Source organism: Clupea harengus, chromosome 8 (assembly GCF_900700415.2).
Source record: "Clupea harengus chromosome 8, Ch_v2.0.2, whole genome shotgun sequence".
In the NCBI taxonomy this organism is placed as follows: Eukaryota; Metazoa; Chordata; class Actinopteri; order Clupeiformes; family Clupeidae; genus Clupea; species Clupea harengus.
In genome coordinates this window covers 15,022,657-15,039,194 of record NC_045159.1, presented here as the reverse complement: position 1 = coordinate 15,039,194, position 16,538 = coordinate 15,022,657, and the positions used below count along the sequence as shown (strand labels likewise).

At 43.7% G+C, this 16,538-nt stretch overlaps 2 protein-coding genes across 6 annotated transcripts; both read left to right on the top strand.

The window, feature by feature from the left end:
- Positions 1 to 54: 54 nt before the first annotated feature.
- coro6 (coronin 6) lies at positions 55 to 12,741 on the top strand. Of its 3 annotated transcripts, none has more exons than XM_031572040.2 (12): positions 55 to 211; positions 1,064 to 1,160; positions 3,043 to 3,242; positions 5,462 to 5,584; positions 7,485 to 7,614; positions 7,744 to 7,922; positions 8,167 to 8,286; positions 8,598 to 8,702; positions 8,879 to 9,024; positions 9,695 to 9,752; positions 10,309 to 10,536; positions 10,815 to 12,741. In XM_031572040.2, exons 2-12 carry the CDS (start codon positions 1,115 to 1,117, stop codon positions 10,935 to 10,937), a joined length of 1,458 nt encoding a protein of 485 aa, XP_031427900.1. In that variant the 5' UTR covers positions 55 to 211; positions 1,064 to 1,114; the 3' UTR covers positions 10,938 to 12,741. The 3 variants fall into 3 exon arrangements, with proteins under 3 accessions (XP_031427900.1, XP_031427898.1, XP_012678455.1); XM_031572038.2 differs by having other exon boundaries at positions 964 to 1,160; XM_012823001.3 differs by lacking the exon at positions 1,064 to 1,160.
- Positions 12,742 to 14,304: 1,563 nt separating this feature from the next.
- LOC105896253 (protein ABHD15) lies at positions 14,305 to 16,459 on the top strand. Of its 3 annotated transcripts, XR_006152538.1 has the most exons (3): positions 14,307 to 15,353; positions 15,631 to 16,347; positions 16,380 to 16,459. XR_006152538.1 is itself a non-coding variant. In XM_012822993.3 (2 exons), exons 1-2 carry the CDS (start codon positions 14,425 to 14,427, stop codon positions 16,247 to 16,249), a joined length of 1,494 nt encoding a protein of 497 aa, XP_012678447.1. In that variant the 5' UTR covers positions 14,305 to 14,424; the 3' UTR covers positions 16,250 to 16,459. The 3 variants fall into 3 exon arrangements, 2 of the variants coding, with proteins under 2 accessions (XP_012678447.1, XP_012678446.1); XM_012822993.3 differs by having other exon boundaries at positions 14,305 to 15,353; positions 15,685 to 16,459; XM_012822992.3 differs by having other exon boundaries at positions 15,631 to 16,459.
- Positions 16,460 to 16,538: the final 79 nt, after the last annotated feature.

The following is a 16,538-nucleotide window of genomic DNA, read 5'->3' as shown; positions in this document are numbered from 1 at the left end:
CTACCCTGTTCCCCAGTCTCTTTCTTTTTTTTCCCCATGCGTGGCGCACGGAGACGTAACGTAGATAGGACTCGCACCACTCCTGAGAGTCCACACCAAGTTAACTAAATTGGAATACGGGGGGACCATTCACCACCGAGGGGGGTAGACTATCAAACAAAGCCGGGAAGGGGGCTAACGAGAAAGACCACAAATACACAATAAATCGGAGGTGAGTTATATGACTGGACCTGTATTATTGAAGTGAGGTATATCTTTACGCTTTGCTTCAGTATACTACTGCGATACAGACCGTCTCCGTGTTGATAATATACCTTGCGCACTTGTATTACCATCGTGCCCAGAATATTATCTATCTTATGATGTGCACGTTGAGAAGCAAGCTGTCGTGGCTTCGGGCGTATGGATATAAACAGTCATGCGTTTGGCAAGTGGCTAGGTGTAATTAAGAGTAGGATATTGTACGGCCATAGAGTCTGCTGTATGAAAATCAAGACTTATTTCATTACAATAACTTTTTTAATTCGGGAATAATTTTGGACTCTGGGGCACGCAGGGGGAGTGTGTCTGAGGCAGTTTGACATGACTATATTAGGAAAGTGGCCGTGTCATTCTTTCTGTCTCGAGAGCCATGCGCGTTTTCTGGGTCCTCAGAACTCCCAGCGTGATTTAAAGTATGCATCATTAACAAGCGTTCTGACAAAACTTCGTTTCATTCTGAGGATCATTGGGTTTAGCATAGACCAAGCAAGAAGCAAGGGCTGCTTGAGAAACGCCTTAACCTCTGTTTTGAATACGCTCTTTATCTTTACTGTAGGAAGAGTGTCATTGTTGGACGGACTGATAGTTGTGTGAACTCTGTTTTAGCGACAAAGCCCTTTTTTGACTTGGCTCACACGAATGTCGGTTTCAATATTTTTCATTGTCAATTTTGAGAAATTGAATCTCGAATTCTCCACACAGGTCCATCTGAATTCAAATAGGCGGGGCACGTGCCCAATGGTCGAAGGACATAGACAGTGTTGTGTTGAAGGGCTGCTCAATCATGTCTCTCTCCGCCTAGTGGGATTACTGACTCGATGCAGTTTCTGCAAATAGGCAGTCAGTTACGCGAATGAATTCCTCTCCCAGACAACAGCTAGAAAACACCAACATGTCAGGTGAAGACTTCTTACCTCAGTGTGCCATAATTCATTTACCTTCGTCAAACTCTCTGTTAATGTATCGATTGTAAATGTTTTTTATGTTGGTACATTTGTTAATGCCTGATAGTGATAATCTTTTAAAGCTTTCTAACTGGACATGTTTTAACCCTCTTTTGTATGTACGGTTATTTGTATGAGGTATGTCATTGACAACTGCCCAAGTGTCTTTGGGAGAACATGTTCCTTCTGTTTTTAATCATCACTATCATCTGCCTTGTCAGACTCTCAGAATAACAATAGCACAATATAACAATCTGGCATGGCATAACAACAGTAGACCCTACAACATAACAGATGTCAACATTACCATACATTAATAACGATGTGCAATTTATTATAACAGTAACGACCTTTCACCCATTCCCGCACCACAAGTAATACACATTTCAGAGGCCAAGTGAAGGAACAGTTGGAAGCTTCCTAAACATTTAAGTTTGTGTTCTAGCGATCCTCTTTGACCAAAACCTCAGTGAAGTACACCACAATGACTATGTTTATGTGTGGAGAATTACAATGACACTGTTCAACATAATGTGTTAAACACTCTTATCTAAATGTTGCAAATTTCACAATGTCATGGAACAAGAACAACAACAAGATGAAATAAATAATGTAACATCAAATAGGTTTGATTTGGACAATGTTAAAATTCTCACTTAGTAAAAGGAAATAGTTTCAGTTCTGTCTTTAATCTTTTTATACCTGACACTATTTAACACCTGTTTTAAGTGTTCCAAGTACCATTTTCTTATTCCATACAATAGTGTGGAAGGTCTAGCAACCATGAATATTACTTTTTTAGCTGGTTTTTCCCCTGAGAAGAAAGGCATTGCAGACATAGATGCACAAAAAGTGTAGGAATAAATAGGTATTTTTTTTACAACAGATAATGGGGAAAACAGAAGTCAGGAAGTCTTTTTTTAAAGCAAAATTAAACACCTAAAATCCTGATATACAGGCTTTAATTTAGCTTTTGATCAAATATTCACCACAGTATAATAACTTTCTATCAGTACATGTCCTGGCCAATCTCTCTCTCTCTGGCTCTGCATGCTAATGCTAAATGGCATTCATCCACAACACAATGAAGTCCACATTATGACTTAATATATTACAGGCCTAAATCTTTTTCACTTAGCAATAACAGTAATAAACCAGATTGAAATTTACAATGACAAAGATAAAAGATTTGTTAGTTGCATTGACACCGTTCTTACTTGTCCCCAAGGCAAACATTATGAGACAGACTGAATACATAAAATATTGATTGATGGTTTTTTTCAGCACTGGAGCTGATTCATCAATCTGCAGTACTCTTGTGTGACATTTGCTGCAGTCTCCACTATGCCAGGCTGCTAATGAGGCTGTGTGTAGGCCCATTAAGCCAACAAGTCAGGCAGGACACAGGGGGAAGCACAGGATGGAAAAGGGCTGGCACTCAAGTAAAACTGACATGACTTGACCCCCGAGGAGGCTGCGAAGGAGGCAGTGTAGTGTTTTATGATAGGCAAGGTCTTAATTAGTAGTCGAACGATGACTGCAGCCTTTGGCTTTAAATAAGCTCAACAAATTGAAGATATGCAGACTCCGACTCACAGCACATGACCCGTCCCGTCAGAGATTGAAAATAAATTTGATGGATTGCTGTCAGAACTTGCAACTGTAATATGTTTTAGACATTAACAAGAGCATAACATGAGTTGCAGATATTTCACATTGAAATACTGTACACATTACTTTCCAGTTGCTGTGATACAGGAGCTTAGAGAACATACATCTGTCTTTGATCACTGAATTGCTTTGCTGCTCTTCAACCCAATTTCTTGTCTTCCTCCAGCAATGAGTCGCAGCATTGTGCGCCAAAGTAAGTTCCGTCATGTCTTCGGCCAATCAGCGAAAGCAGAGCAAGGATATGATGACATCCGTGTTTCCAAGGTGACGTGGGACAGCTCCTTCTGTGCCGTCAACCCCAAATTTCTCGCTGTCATAGTGGAATCCAGCGGAGGGGGTTCCTTCCTGGTTCTACCTCTCTCTAAGGTGAGCATGGGATGGACACTGTCTCTGAATTTCAACTATTTGGTTTGAAGGGAAAGGATGGTTTTGGATGGCTTTCAAAGGGTAGTATATTTATTTCCAAAAATGAATCTGGTTGGACCATACGGCCATAAAGAAAAAGACGAGGCCTATGCCCTGGTTAGGACATTCCCTGGGGAATAGTATGACAACAGCAGCAATGTTTAAACTTCTCTGCTGATGACTCAGAGATGCCAGGAAATAAAGGCAAAATTCAGAACATTGTTGCTCCTGTTAAACTATTACCACTGGAATGTGAAATCTACTGAGTGGATATTGTATTTCTTGTTTTAATGGTGATTTGCCATTGGCACATATCCATGAAGCAAGTCATCTCTCTAGAGTTAAGGTCGGTTGGTTTTGTGATATCTCACCATATCTTGCATAGTTCACCGTCTCCATGATTGGACCATGAGGTGCCACTGAAGTTATAACATTCAGGATTTGATGTTGTGAAGTGTAGCTAAATCTACATGTCGTGTTGGCATGGAAACATACACGTTGATGTCGACAAGGACACCCTAGTCCAGCCTATTACCCAGAACACCCCTCCCCCAACTGAGCTTCTAGTTTCACTCTTTTTGGGGCATTGGGAGGGAGAGAACCCCCACCCAAAGACAGGGTGTCTGTCCCAACCGTCTAGGTTAGGGAAATCCCCTCATCAAAGTCAATGTCAAAGTAGCTTTATTGACAATTACTTTGCATGTCAAGACATACAAAGGAATCGAAAGGACGTTTCCCACTCTCCCATGGTGAAACATATAAAGTGCACAGGCACAACAACAGATAAGACAAGACATGTCCTACATATAGATATACATATAGATATAAACATACAGATACACGTACAGCAGCATAAGTTTTCTTTAAAGTGAGGTTATAGTAGTGCAAAAAAGGCAATTTGGTAATGGCAGTAAAAAGACATCCTGTACATCATACATGGTATAGAACGAGAATGGCAACCAGAAACACAGGCCATTTGCCCATATTTATTTTAGAGATGGCACTTAGACAGTAGACACTATCTGTCCATGCCCATGTAGAGTGTTGAAGACAGAGTTAAACTGAGGAGACTTAAACCGAGGATATTCACGTTCCATTTTTACCTCACTTGTCGGGATGCCTCCATATGTGCTTCCCCGGCATTACCAAAGGACTCAAACACAAATCAGGTCTATATAACCAGAGGACATTAATTACATGTAAATTATGTATTTAATCTCTGTGTTTTGGAGAACAGCCACTATTTATGTCAGTTTATTATGGAAATATATCTACTCAGACTTTGCAAATGTGCGGATCCCTCTCTAGTAATGGTTTACCACTGGCTGCTCGCCAGCTGAGCCTCCTCACATTTTCCATTTTGCAGGCAAATAAGTGTGAAGGGGCTTTATCACTGCAGTGCCATCTTTGCTGTGAGGGACGTGGGCATACATTACAGGGCTTGGACAGACTCGCTATAAATACCCTGCTTGCCATCGCTCCCGCACAGAGTCTCTTGCCGGCCAAAAGAAAAAACTCCCCTTTCATCGCCTCGTCATGGGGTTATAAATACACACAAGGGCTGCTGGGAGAGGTGTGGCCATGGTGTGTGTGTGTGTGTGTGTGTGTGTGTGCTTGTGTGTGTGTGTGTGTGTGGCGGGGGGGGTGTTTTGGGGAGTTGGGGGCAAGGGGGGGCTGGTATTGGGAGGTGGTGTTGGCGAGGCAATAGGAGGAGGCGACTGTTGTGTAGAAGGAGCCGACACGTGTTCACACTGACTAAACAGGAATTAACGGAATAGTGTGACCGTTACATCACTGCCCATGTTAATAATGACAGTCTGTTGAAAGACGCCAGACTCCTTCAGGTGGACCATGTGGCAGTGCCATCCTAATATGCCACTGTAAGATTACAACTCCATGACTGCTGCCAATGCCTTGATGTTATTTAATCTAAAGGGCTCTATGAGAGTTGTGTGTTACGTCCTACACTACTGCCCTATTGTTTTTCAGGCAATTGCTTTGTCAGGTTTCGCTATGGTCACGCCATGGTCTTATGAGCTGACATATGCAGGATTTGTTTAGTTTGGCTGTGTCTGTTTCTAACTTCATTTAGTTTTCAACAGTGTTGCCTTCTTTTTGAATTAAGTGTATGCATGCAACGTCGGTTTGTTAACAGACCTATGTATTGATGTGTATGCCAGGTTGGGCGTTTGGACTCGAATTACCCCATGGTGGTTGGCCACTCGGGCCCTGTCTTGGACATTGACTGGTGTCCCCACAATGACAACATATTGGCCAGCGGCTCTGAAGATTGTACTGCTATGGTAAGGGAACCATGCTGTTGCCATCCCAGTCCACTTTATGAAAGTGGTAATGTAGGTCTAGTTTGTTATTTGATAAGTAGATTGATGTCTCTGTAATTATGTTATGTCAAAAGGTTGAGTAAAAAAAGTTTTTTTCCCCAGGTTCATTTAAAAAAATTAAAAAAATAAATGGCCATTATGTTATGAGTTTTTATGTTAGAGTTTCTATCACCGTGCCTTTTGTTACTGAACGCTATCACTAACAGCTGTTTTGCTGCTGAACGCCAACTTGTCGATAATGCTTGGAAATTGCCCAGCAGAAGCACAGGGTGTTTATTGTTTGAGAAGGAGACATGTGCTCCCTCAGTCATCACTGACCAACTGTCCCTGGTAAGTCTGCCTGCAGGGATGAGGACGTGACTCCTGTGAGAAGTGACACGTGTTTGTTCGACTAGCTAACACTCTAGGCTGCGTTCCTCAACAGACCAATAGAATGGCAGACAGAATCCCCCAGAGGCAGATGGGACAGGCAGAGTAGGGCTACATCGTGGACTGCAGTCCTTAAACAGGCATTGCACAAACTGCGGCTGTCAGAGTATGAGTATGTGTGTTTGTATGCTTAAATAAATACTTAGGATTTACTGTTGAGAGAATATTAATCTTAATCTTATTAATCTAAATATTAATTAAGTATAATCACTTTATTTTGGAAGAAGAAAACCCTGTCAGAAATTGTATGCTAGTGTAACCCATGGAATTATGGTATTTATGATAATTTATTTATCAGACTATTTTGTGAACACATAATGTGAACAAAAGTATGACAAGTATGCTGGTATTAGCATGCTGTTCACTTTTAGCAATCTGGACTTAAGTCTAAGACAAACCACACTTTACACTACCTAAATAACGTCATTTTTGCAAACAAGGCCTCTTGTAACATAATAGGGTGTTGTAATGATAGACGGTTGGGCCCACTGTATTCAGTGATGTAGTTGGAAAGCTGCAGCTGTTAACCTATTCCTGTCTCAAAAGATAAGTTGTCTATCTGTACTGCTGTTAAAGAAACAACATCAACACAGTAAAATGGAGACATGAACATAACCTTATTCTTGGTTTGAGGCATACTCAGAGCTTGAAGGAAAATGAAGGCTTATGAAGTGGATGTGTTGTATCAACTGTACTGTTGTAGCAACACACTAAGTGAAGTGTTCATACAGCGAAGTTCAACAGCTCTGGCTTAGTTGAGATCCATGGTATTATTAGCATCTATGTAAGCTGCCTCTGTAGAGGTGCCCAGTGTGGTCAAGCATTTCCGGTTTTTGCCTCTTAAATCTCTGTCTTTCTTTCCTTCACTGTTTCAATCGAGTGAGCTCTGTATTACAGTAAACATGGAGGAAAACAAGTGCATGAGGTCACACTACTGCTGAATGGATGATGGCAATGTTTAAAGCCCCTCTAACTGCTGACCCATTTCAACAATGATTTCACCCCGTAATTCACGGTCTGTTTGCTGTTTATGACCTAGTTATGTACGCGTGTCCCCAGTGCTGACTCGAGAGCTGCGGTTGTGTCTCTCCAGAAGTCCACTCATGGCCATGCACAAGCACTTCTCCACTCTCTCTATCACTCCACTCTCTGCCTTGTGATTTGGACTTTATGTAGATATCTGATATTTGATTATTTACAGTATTCAGTGGAATATCTGGGCCAGGAATGTGCATGTCAATCCCCAATTTAATTGATTCTTTCAGCAGATATTTTTCGAGCATCATAGTAATAACATTAGAGCATTAGAGCATGTCAGTGGCTGGGCTCTATATACTGGACTGAGCTTTGTTGCTAGGCAGCAATGTTTTTTTTTTGTGCTTTGTTTTGATTAGGGTTGGCATTTATATTTTTGTGTTTTGTCGTTGTACAGATTTGGCAGATCCCCGATCACACCCCGTCCCGCCCCATATCTGAGCCTATCGTAGTTTTGGAGGGCCACTCCAAGCGCGTGGGCATCGTGACCTGGCACCCCACTGCCCGCAACATCCTCCTCACTGCCGGTGGGCATGCACCACTTGCTCATCCTGCTCCTGTTTTAAGGGCATCACCTTAAACTGACGCCATACTGTTAGTCATGTCGAACATTTTATGCCAACCTCTCTATCTGTTTGCCTCCCCCACGCTGTCAGGCAGTGATAACCTGATCATCGTCTGGAATGTGGGCACGGGGGAACCCCTGATCTCCATGGACGACCACCCTGACCTCATCTACAATGTCAGCTGGAACCGCAACGGTAGTCTCTTCTGCACCACCTGCAAGGACCGCAGGCTGCGTGTGTGTGACCCACGCAAGAGGGAGGTGGTAGCGGTAAGCGGACAGGGTTATGCTAAAGAGGAGGGAGGGATAAAAGGAAAAAAAGGGATGGATGGATAGAATGACGGCAATGAGAATGAAAACAATGACTGTCATGGTTTGATTAGTCAGTGATCTACTTCCTGGTCATATTTTTATTGTGATGGCAGTCTTGCCATATCTGTAATCTGGTTTTGCTACTAGTAGTCTGTATTGTATGGCTGATGTATGTATTGTGATGTCTTTTTTACTTCCTCAGGAGAGATTGGCACCTCATGACGGCATGCGGCCAATGCGTGCCATCTTCACCAGGGAGGGCAACATTTTCACCACAGGCTTCACCAGGATGAGTCAGAGGGAGCTGGGCTTGTGGGATCCGGTACATACATATCATTTTTTTTCCGTTTTTGTAATTTTGTTAAGTACGTGATGACATTTTTGTCTATGTGTATTGTTTAATGTATACTCTCTGTATTACTTGAATTTTTACTCTCCGATGTTTTTCTCTGTATAACCTGAACTGCTTTTACTTAAATGTATATTCATGACGGACCCCAGGGAGACTATTATTTACAAAATGGTGTATAGTCAGGGACAGCTCCTTAAAATTGTACTTACAAATGCTAAATATTGATATCGTACTGTGCAGTTGTCTTACCTATGTTTTCTCGTGAATTGTGCTGTGCTAAGACAAATTTTGAGGAGCCCATTGCACTACTCGAGTTGGACACCAGTAACGGGGTCTTGTTGCCATTCTATGATCCAGACACCAACTTGGTATATCTTTGTGGAAAGGTATGTTACTTCCACCTATAACCCCATTATCCTGTTTATATTAAGGGTGTGAATAACTACAGATACTACTCCGGGAATTCAGATTTTTTTTTTTTCCCCCATGTTCTTTCCCTTGTCTGCTTCATTCATTCATTCATTCATTCTTTTCTTTCTCTTTCTCTCTCCCTCTCTCTCAGGGTGACAGTAGCATTCGTTATTTCGAGATCACAGACGAGCCCCCATATGTGCACTACCTCAGCACTTTCAGTAGCAAGGAGCCCCAGAGAGGGATGGGCTTCATGCCTAAGAGAGGGGTGGATGTCAGCAAGTGTGAGATTGCCAGGTGGGACCCTGGTTTTGACCTTCAGAGGCTTCATATTGAAGGAGTTGAAAAATCAGAATTAAGGATCAGAGTTAATAATGATTGACAATATTCAATAATCCAATGAATCTTATATTCATTGGTATTTGTTGCTTTTAATTGGACTTAGGCTAAAATGTAAGCGTTTCTTGACTGGTCGTACCTCAGTCTCCACCAATCTTTTGATACAAAAAAAATGACCATCAATATTCACAACAAAGAGGCCTCCTGCAGAGCTGGGAGTCAAAACCACTTTGAGCATGACCCCAATGCAGCTAGTTTCATCGCTAATGTGCAATTATTAAGCTTTGGAAGTGAAGTTTACTGCTTCAGAGGCGCCACTAGTTTGCCAGTTACATTACAAAGGGGGAATGGTTGAAAAGTTGGAGACTGTAAGGTTTCACTATTGCAGTTGTCCATACTGTTTAATATGCAGGTGAATGATCTATTACAAGGGAAATATCCATATTTCATATAACTGGCACACCGTGGCAAAGGCTTCACCTTTGTCTGTGAAGGTTATTAGTTACCCTTTACATCTACTTTGTGAAAATGTTATCTCGACAAGTTTTTACGACTGAGCTGTTAAGTTGATAATGAAGTGTAGGAAAAGGGAAGGCTTCCTCATGCTCTCTCCCTACCTCCTGTGCAGGTTATATAAACTCCACGAGAGAAAGTGTGAGCCCATCATGATGACCGTTCCCAGAAAGGTGAGCGAACCGTCCCACTGCAGTCTAGAGTCTGCGTAATCAGCTCCAAAACAATGCCGTGGTCAGCACGTCTGTTTACACCAATGTACTTAGTTACACGCGGTTTAAAGGAGCTTCTGCCTGACCTTACTGATACCATCAAAATTGTCACACCATCCTGGGCCACACAATTTGACCCTTGTGATAAAACCTTGGCATTTTTCAAGCTTGGAGTTATAAGGTTCTGTCTATTCTGAGATTTTAAGATGTTACTTTGAAAAGCGTTATCCTTTAATATGCATAGCACTTAACACTGTACATCATTTTATATACATTTTACATACTTCTAAGCATATTTTGGAGCAGATATTGACATATATCTGATGACTTATGAAAAACATTAATAGCACTAACTCATTTTCATCATAAATAGATAGAACCCTCTACAGTTACTCTAACTCGCCTTACTCATGATTCAAATAAGAGTCAGTTACAAAGCACAATCATGTTGTTTGCATCTTCTGAACTTTTATAAGCAACATGTTTACATCCCAGTAAACTCTTAGTTGTCCTGCAGTCTGATCTCTTCCAGGATGACCTCTACCCAGACACCGCGGGCCCAGAGCCTGCCCTGGAGCCGGAAGACTGGCTGGAGGGGAAGGATGACGATCCCATCCTGGTCTCCATGAGGGACGGTTACGTCCCCCCGAAGAGCAGGGAGCTCAAAGTCTCCAAAAAGAACGTTCTAGACTCCAGGCCAGCAACTCGCCGGAGCGTGTCCGCTTGTGACGCGAGCAACTTGCCGGTAACTTCTCTGTCTTGTCATTTCTACTGCATGCCCTACAGTTTCCTTTCTTCTGTGTGCTGTACTTGTTTCAGACTTAGATTTTCAACCTTCTTTTTCTTCTTCCTCTTTTCTCACCACACTATCCTCCGACTGTCTTATTTCTTCTCTTTCCACCTCTTTACCTTTGATTCTGCTATCTTTCAACTCCTTTCTTCATCCCCTCACTCTCATTTCATCTCTGTTTCTTCTCTTTCTCCTCTGCCCTCTCTCCCTCTCTTTCTCTCTCTCCTCTTTAGCCAGAGCTGGTGGAGAAGCTTCTGGAGGAGATCCACAGCCTCAAGGCTACAGTGCTCTCTCAGGATAAACGAATCTGTGACTTAGAGAATAAGCTGTCACAGTACACCAATGGAACGGCCTGATATTCCCCCCAATAGCCCCTAACACCAATCCCCCCACAAACGCACACACACACAATCACACCACCATTTTCCAATTAGCATGTCCTCAGAGAGAAAGTCACCAAGCCACTATCATCACTTCCTTTCTAGCACTCCCTCTTTTGCACTAAAGAAAAACAACAGGCCATACAGTTGGCCATGTATTAGGACCCTTTGGACCCTTACAGTCACGTCATTGTGCCATCTCAACTATATTTCTCCATGCCTAAAGGCAAATGATGTAAAAGTGGCCAAAAGGGTTAGTGCCCATAGGTGAGCTCACTGAGCCATGGTAAGAACACACCTCACCATATTTTCAAACTTACCTTGCCTGAACTTGGCAGGCTCTTTTTTTTTTGCACATTTAAAATTGTAATGTATACATATCTGCATTTCATACACAATGAGCTTTAAAGGAGCATCAACTGATTAAGAGCACAAGACTAAACCAAATATGAGTGGAAAGCACAGGGATTCCTAGTGTGCATGGCATACTGCTTTGGCAAAACAGGAATCATTAGATAGTATCGTTATGGAATGTGATGGACACTGTAGGGGATAAAAACTCTCTTCAGCTGGTCCTCTCAAAAGAAGTCTTGAAAGGTTCTGATTAGAACTCATAAGCAGATCTCCACTTCAAGTGACAATATTTACCGTTAGGTGATATAGGTGTTTGTGTTGGTGACTAGTGTCCATGTGAAGGGAGCCTACTAGCCAATGCTGTCGCCAAATTTCCAATACTTTAACAATAAATTGCTAACTAGTTTTTTCTAACTGTGCTGTTGTTAGTTATTTTTTGCCGTTAGCTAGTTAGGAACAAAAACTTCTTACTGCAGCCATAAAGTGACCTTTTTAGAACAAAGATTTATTGTAGAATAATTGGCTTCGAGATTACACCCTTTTTGGTAACACTCATACACACAACCATCTTCATGGTAATGTAGTGAAAGGCTGGTCTGCTGTAGGCCTGAATGGTTTTAAGAAAATAACTTTTCATATCAGTTCTAGATCAAACCTTTCAGAGTTCCTTCATGAGATAAAAAGAAGAAGCTTTTTTCCACGTGTACAGTAAGTGGTTGCAGAGGGAAAGTGATCAATAATGAGCAAAGCCTGAGTGAAATATACATTTGAAGTACTTGAGAGAAGATTTAGACATTATTGGACAAAAGTCTCGATGCTTCAAATATAAATTTGATTGTAGGTATCTGGAACAGGATGTTTTAGAGTAAGTTCATCTGAAAGCGAATCTGAATGTTTCTAGGACTCTGTTTGGTTTATTTTTTTTTAATTATTTTTTTTATCTTATACGATTTTCTCAAAAATATATATTTTAACACTCCCTTTTGATAATCCCTTAACTATATTCATCCGTGTATCATTTATTTACTTTTGGTAAAGAACTATTGGAAGTCAATATGGTCAAAGACCATCTTTCATTATTTCAAAGGGTATTGTGACATATGTTCAGTTAATTTGAACATAAGATGTGCCTACATACTGTCTGCAATCAAAACATAACTTTGCTGACCAACGACTCATATTACACAGTCGCTACCCTGACCCAAGACCAAGTGCCTTACCCAGCCGTCATAGCCTAACAGCGCAAAGACTTCTTAAGCCTTTCAACATGTAAATATATACTAAAAACAGAAACAAATTGAAATATGGAAAAATATGAAAAATGGAAAAATTACACAAAACCAGAAACAAATATTGAGAGAAATATTTTGAGTGTTCTGTTGATGATATATGATGACATCAATAAAACATCCTTTTGTAATAAAAATGTGGCACATCTCCTTTTTCTGACCACAGTTTATGTCTCTGTACAATACTGGGTCCATTTACTGTCCCAAGTCAATGCATAAATACTGTACATCCAGCATTTCAATCCATCCATGTTGCATAGGGTTTGGACAGTTTCACTGGGTATAGTAAATGTTATTCAGTATCCACACACAAATCCACAGAGGGTTTGATATTCAGTGTCCACACACACATCCACTGAGGGTTTGATGTTATTCAGTGTCCACACACACATCCACTGAGGGTTTGATGAAAAGGGTCTATGAAACTAAACAGAGGATTAGGATTTGTTTTACTGTGTTGGATCAACTACTTCTCACAGAAGGTTACAGTGAATGATGTGCAAAAAAGGTAAATGCTCCAATTCTCCCAGCCATAGCTGTTGGCATGAGATATCTTGGCTGGCACCTAGAAACTAGGAATAAAATCACACACACACATGCACACATTGGTATATTGTACTTGTAAATATAAAACCATAAACCAGTTGCCAGGGGGAGTTACTGGCCTGCACTTGCTTGGCTCATTTGAGTTTTCTGCTGGTAGAATTTCACTCTGTCTGCATTGCTGAACTCACTGAGTCAGTTGCTCATTCATTACCATTAACACAGCCTTCAGGACTAGGTCAATATTCAGACCAAGGCCAAGTTAGTATTTGGTATGAGAAGTATTTGCAACAGCTGAAGGACGTGTCTATCTGAAGCATTCTGATAAACAAGGTTTGGGAGAAACCTTGTGTATTATATTGGATTTGCTTCTAGAAGTCATCTTGATGGACACATTAAGAAAATATCCACAAACACTGACATATGAAAACGTATAGTGCCTATTCCTCATAATAGGGGTCAGAGTGTGTTATTGTTGTCATGGTTCCCCCCCCCCCCCCCACAGGGCTTGGGGTTATTATTGATCGGTGTGATTTCAAAACAGTAGCCTTTACTGCCATTGGCACTAATGACCTCTGGTTGTAGTTACTGTTTAACCTGGCATTGCAGTCTGCATACATCTAAGTATCACATGGAAACATTCAGAATGTTCATATGTACAGTGCCATTTTACCCAGAACCCTCCAAACCACTTACAATGATGGTGGTGGGTCTGATACAAGAACATATGTTGCCTTTTTCACTATGGAAATCAATTCAAGAACAACCGCAGTATCACACAAGTGCATTTGCCTGCCGGCCCTTGACTTAATCAGCCATTTGTTTTTGTGTGCACGACCACCAAGCCTTTCCTTCCATTTATGGTTCTTAAAGTGCGCCGAAGCATGCTGTGAATTCAGCCTGAGCCATGACCGGCACAGACACACTCCTCCCCAGACGACAGTGGCCCGCTCAAGAGGCTATTATAGACTCTTCTAAGACACTCAGGCAGGAGGAGGCTGGCTCTTTAGCATCTGAGCAGTGGATTTAATGAAAGGGGGCGGAGGACGGATGGAAGGGGAGGGGAAGTCCTTATTTGTAAAAGCAAACTTGTATGTGTGTTTGCGTGTGTTTGCGTGTGTGGTACAAAGGGAGAGATAGAAAAGGAGATGTTGTGATCCTCCTTCTTTTACTTTGCTGCTGTTAGTCAGTCAGTCTCTGTGCCAGGGTGTTCTGTGAGGACAAATAAACACACTCACACAGCGCTTGGCACCACCGCCCAATCACCTCCGGTGGCCATGTGGGACTCGCTCCTCTGCCTCTTCCCCTCCCTGCTCCTGTTCCTCGTGGCAGTTCTCCTGCACTGGTCACCGGTGCGCGTCCTGCTAGAACGCAGCTTGAGGTGGGCAACCTGGATCCTGTGGAGGGCGGCCTGCTGGGTTCTAGAACTCCCGACGCCGATGCGAGGCGAGCGGAACGACGGACTGTCGGACGCAGACAATGCGCAGCCCCGTCTGGTGTGCAAGCCCACAGCGCTGGCCCACCACCTCCTCCTCCACTGCCACACTCTCCGGCGTCCCTTGCTGGCTGCCTGGCCTCAGGGCGACCCTCATCTGCAAACCCTTTCCAGCCTACTGTGGCCAGTAGAGGACACTGCTGGTGGCAAGGTGCACTTCACCCGAGACCACCTTCTCCTCAGCGACGGGGGAATCGTGGCCCTGGACTGGGCCGTGGGGCTGAAGGAGGAGCCTCTACTGGGTGCGAAATGTGAGCAGCACCCTGGGGCATGCAGGGGCGTGGGCTGCCGCAGTAGCCCTCCGATCCTCCTCTTTATCCCCAACTGCCTGGGTGTGGTGACCCCCCACCTCCAGCGCCTGTGCTCCCTGGCACTGCACCAGGGCTTCTACCCCGTTGTTTTCCACCGGCGAGGTCAGGGCAGCTGTCCGCTGACGACGCCCCGCTTCCAGGAGTTCGGGGACCCCCAGGACCTGGTGCAGGCCGTGGCCTACCTCCGCAGCAGGCACCCGAACACCACGCTCCTGGCTGTCAGCGAGGGCTCTGGTTCAGGGTTGCTGCTCTCCTACCTGGGCGAGTGCGGATCCTCCTCCTACCTGACGGCTGCCGCCTGTATCTCACCGGTGCTGCACGGACAGCTATGGTTTGAAATGCAGCTGCCGTCTCTCTACCATTGGGGAGCGCTATTCTACCGCAAGCTACAGATCAGCAGGTAAGTGGGTCCGACACCTGGTCATTTCTAGACAGAGGTATAACCCAGTTTATCAGGCTTATTACTCATATTAGCTCGTATTACTGCTCATTATGATTACAGACATCATAAATACATTTTGCTGAATGATAAGACAAGACAGATAAGCGAATGACAATTTACCCAGTATGGTTAAACATAATCTTTGGTTGGCCTTTTGGTATCCAGCAATGTGATCTGAAGTTTCCCTCGCGACTGAAGCGGATTTCATGCCTTGTTTGTCTGATGCTGTCTGAAGGTATGCCAATGCTCTGAGCTCTTTGATGGATGTTGGACAGCTCCTGGGTTGCAGGTCTCTCAGGGGCGTGGAGGAACGGATGTTCTGTGGCACCACCAAGTCAGCCACAGGAGAGGACCGAGGCCCAGCTGAGGCAGCTCAGGACTGGGAGGCTTACTGGGAGCGCAATGAGCCCCTGCGGGATGCGGACGAGGTGGCGGTGCCTGTGCTCTGCCTGAGCAGCGCCGACGACCCTCTCGTGCCCCCGGCCTCCAGCCTACCTACCTCCCTCTTCCGCAACAGCCCCTACTTCCTCCTGGCGCTCACCACCAGTGGTGGGCACTGCGGCTTCGCCCAAGCCGGCAAGAGCACAACCTCCTGGAGCCACGAGGCCGTGCTGGAGTACTTCCGGGTGGTGAGCGACTTCCTGAAGAGGGAGGAGAGGAGGAAGAGGAGCAGGGCCCAGGGGCAGGAAGTGGGGAGGCAGGCCCAGGGGTCGAGGCCCGGGAACGTCGCCGCCCGGGAGCGGCGCAGGAAGGCGGTGCTGGCGGTGCGCAGGGAGAGACATCTGACGCATCAGCCTGCCCAGAGCGAGCTCACAGAGGACCTCTTCAACTGGAACAGGTCTTACACACGCTGACACGGAAAAATTGAGCTGTAGAAATGTATATTGACAGAAGACAATGGCTGTAGAAATGTGTAGCGATAAAGATAATGGCTGTAGAAATGTGTAGCGATAAGAGAATGGCTGTAGAAATGTGTAGCGATAAAAGAGAATGGGACAAGGAACAAACTGTGGTAGGATGGAAAATATGAAAACATTCAATAAAGTGTGATAGATGATGCTGTATAGAATAGAGTTGTATTTCACAGACAACTCCCTCGCTATTGATAACAAGCTATCTAGAGCATCTAAAACACTGGAGAAG

Coding starts and splice junctions, on each gene's coding strand:
- LOC105896253 (XM_012822992.3), top strand. CDS start 14,425: ATGTGGGACTCGCTCCTCTGCCTCTTCCCCTCCCTGCTCCTGTTCCTC. Junction 15,354..15,630: donor CGCAAGCTACAGATCAGCAG/GTAAGTGGGTCC, acceptor TGCTGTCTGAAG/GTATGCCAATGCTCTGAGCT.
- coro6 (XM_031572040.2), top strand. CDS start 1,115: ATGAATTCCTCTCCCAGACAACAGCTAGAAAACACCAACATGTCAG. Junction 1,161..3,042: donor AGAAAACACCAACATGTCAG/GTGAAGACTTCT, acceptor GTCTTCCTCCAG/CAATGAGTCGCAGCATTGTG. Junction 7,615..7,743: donor CAACATCCTCCTCACTGCCG/GTGGGCATGCAC, acceptor CCACGCTGTCAG/GCAGTGATAACCTGATCATC.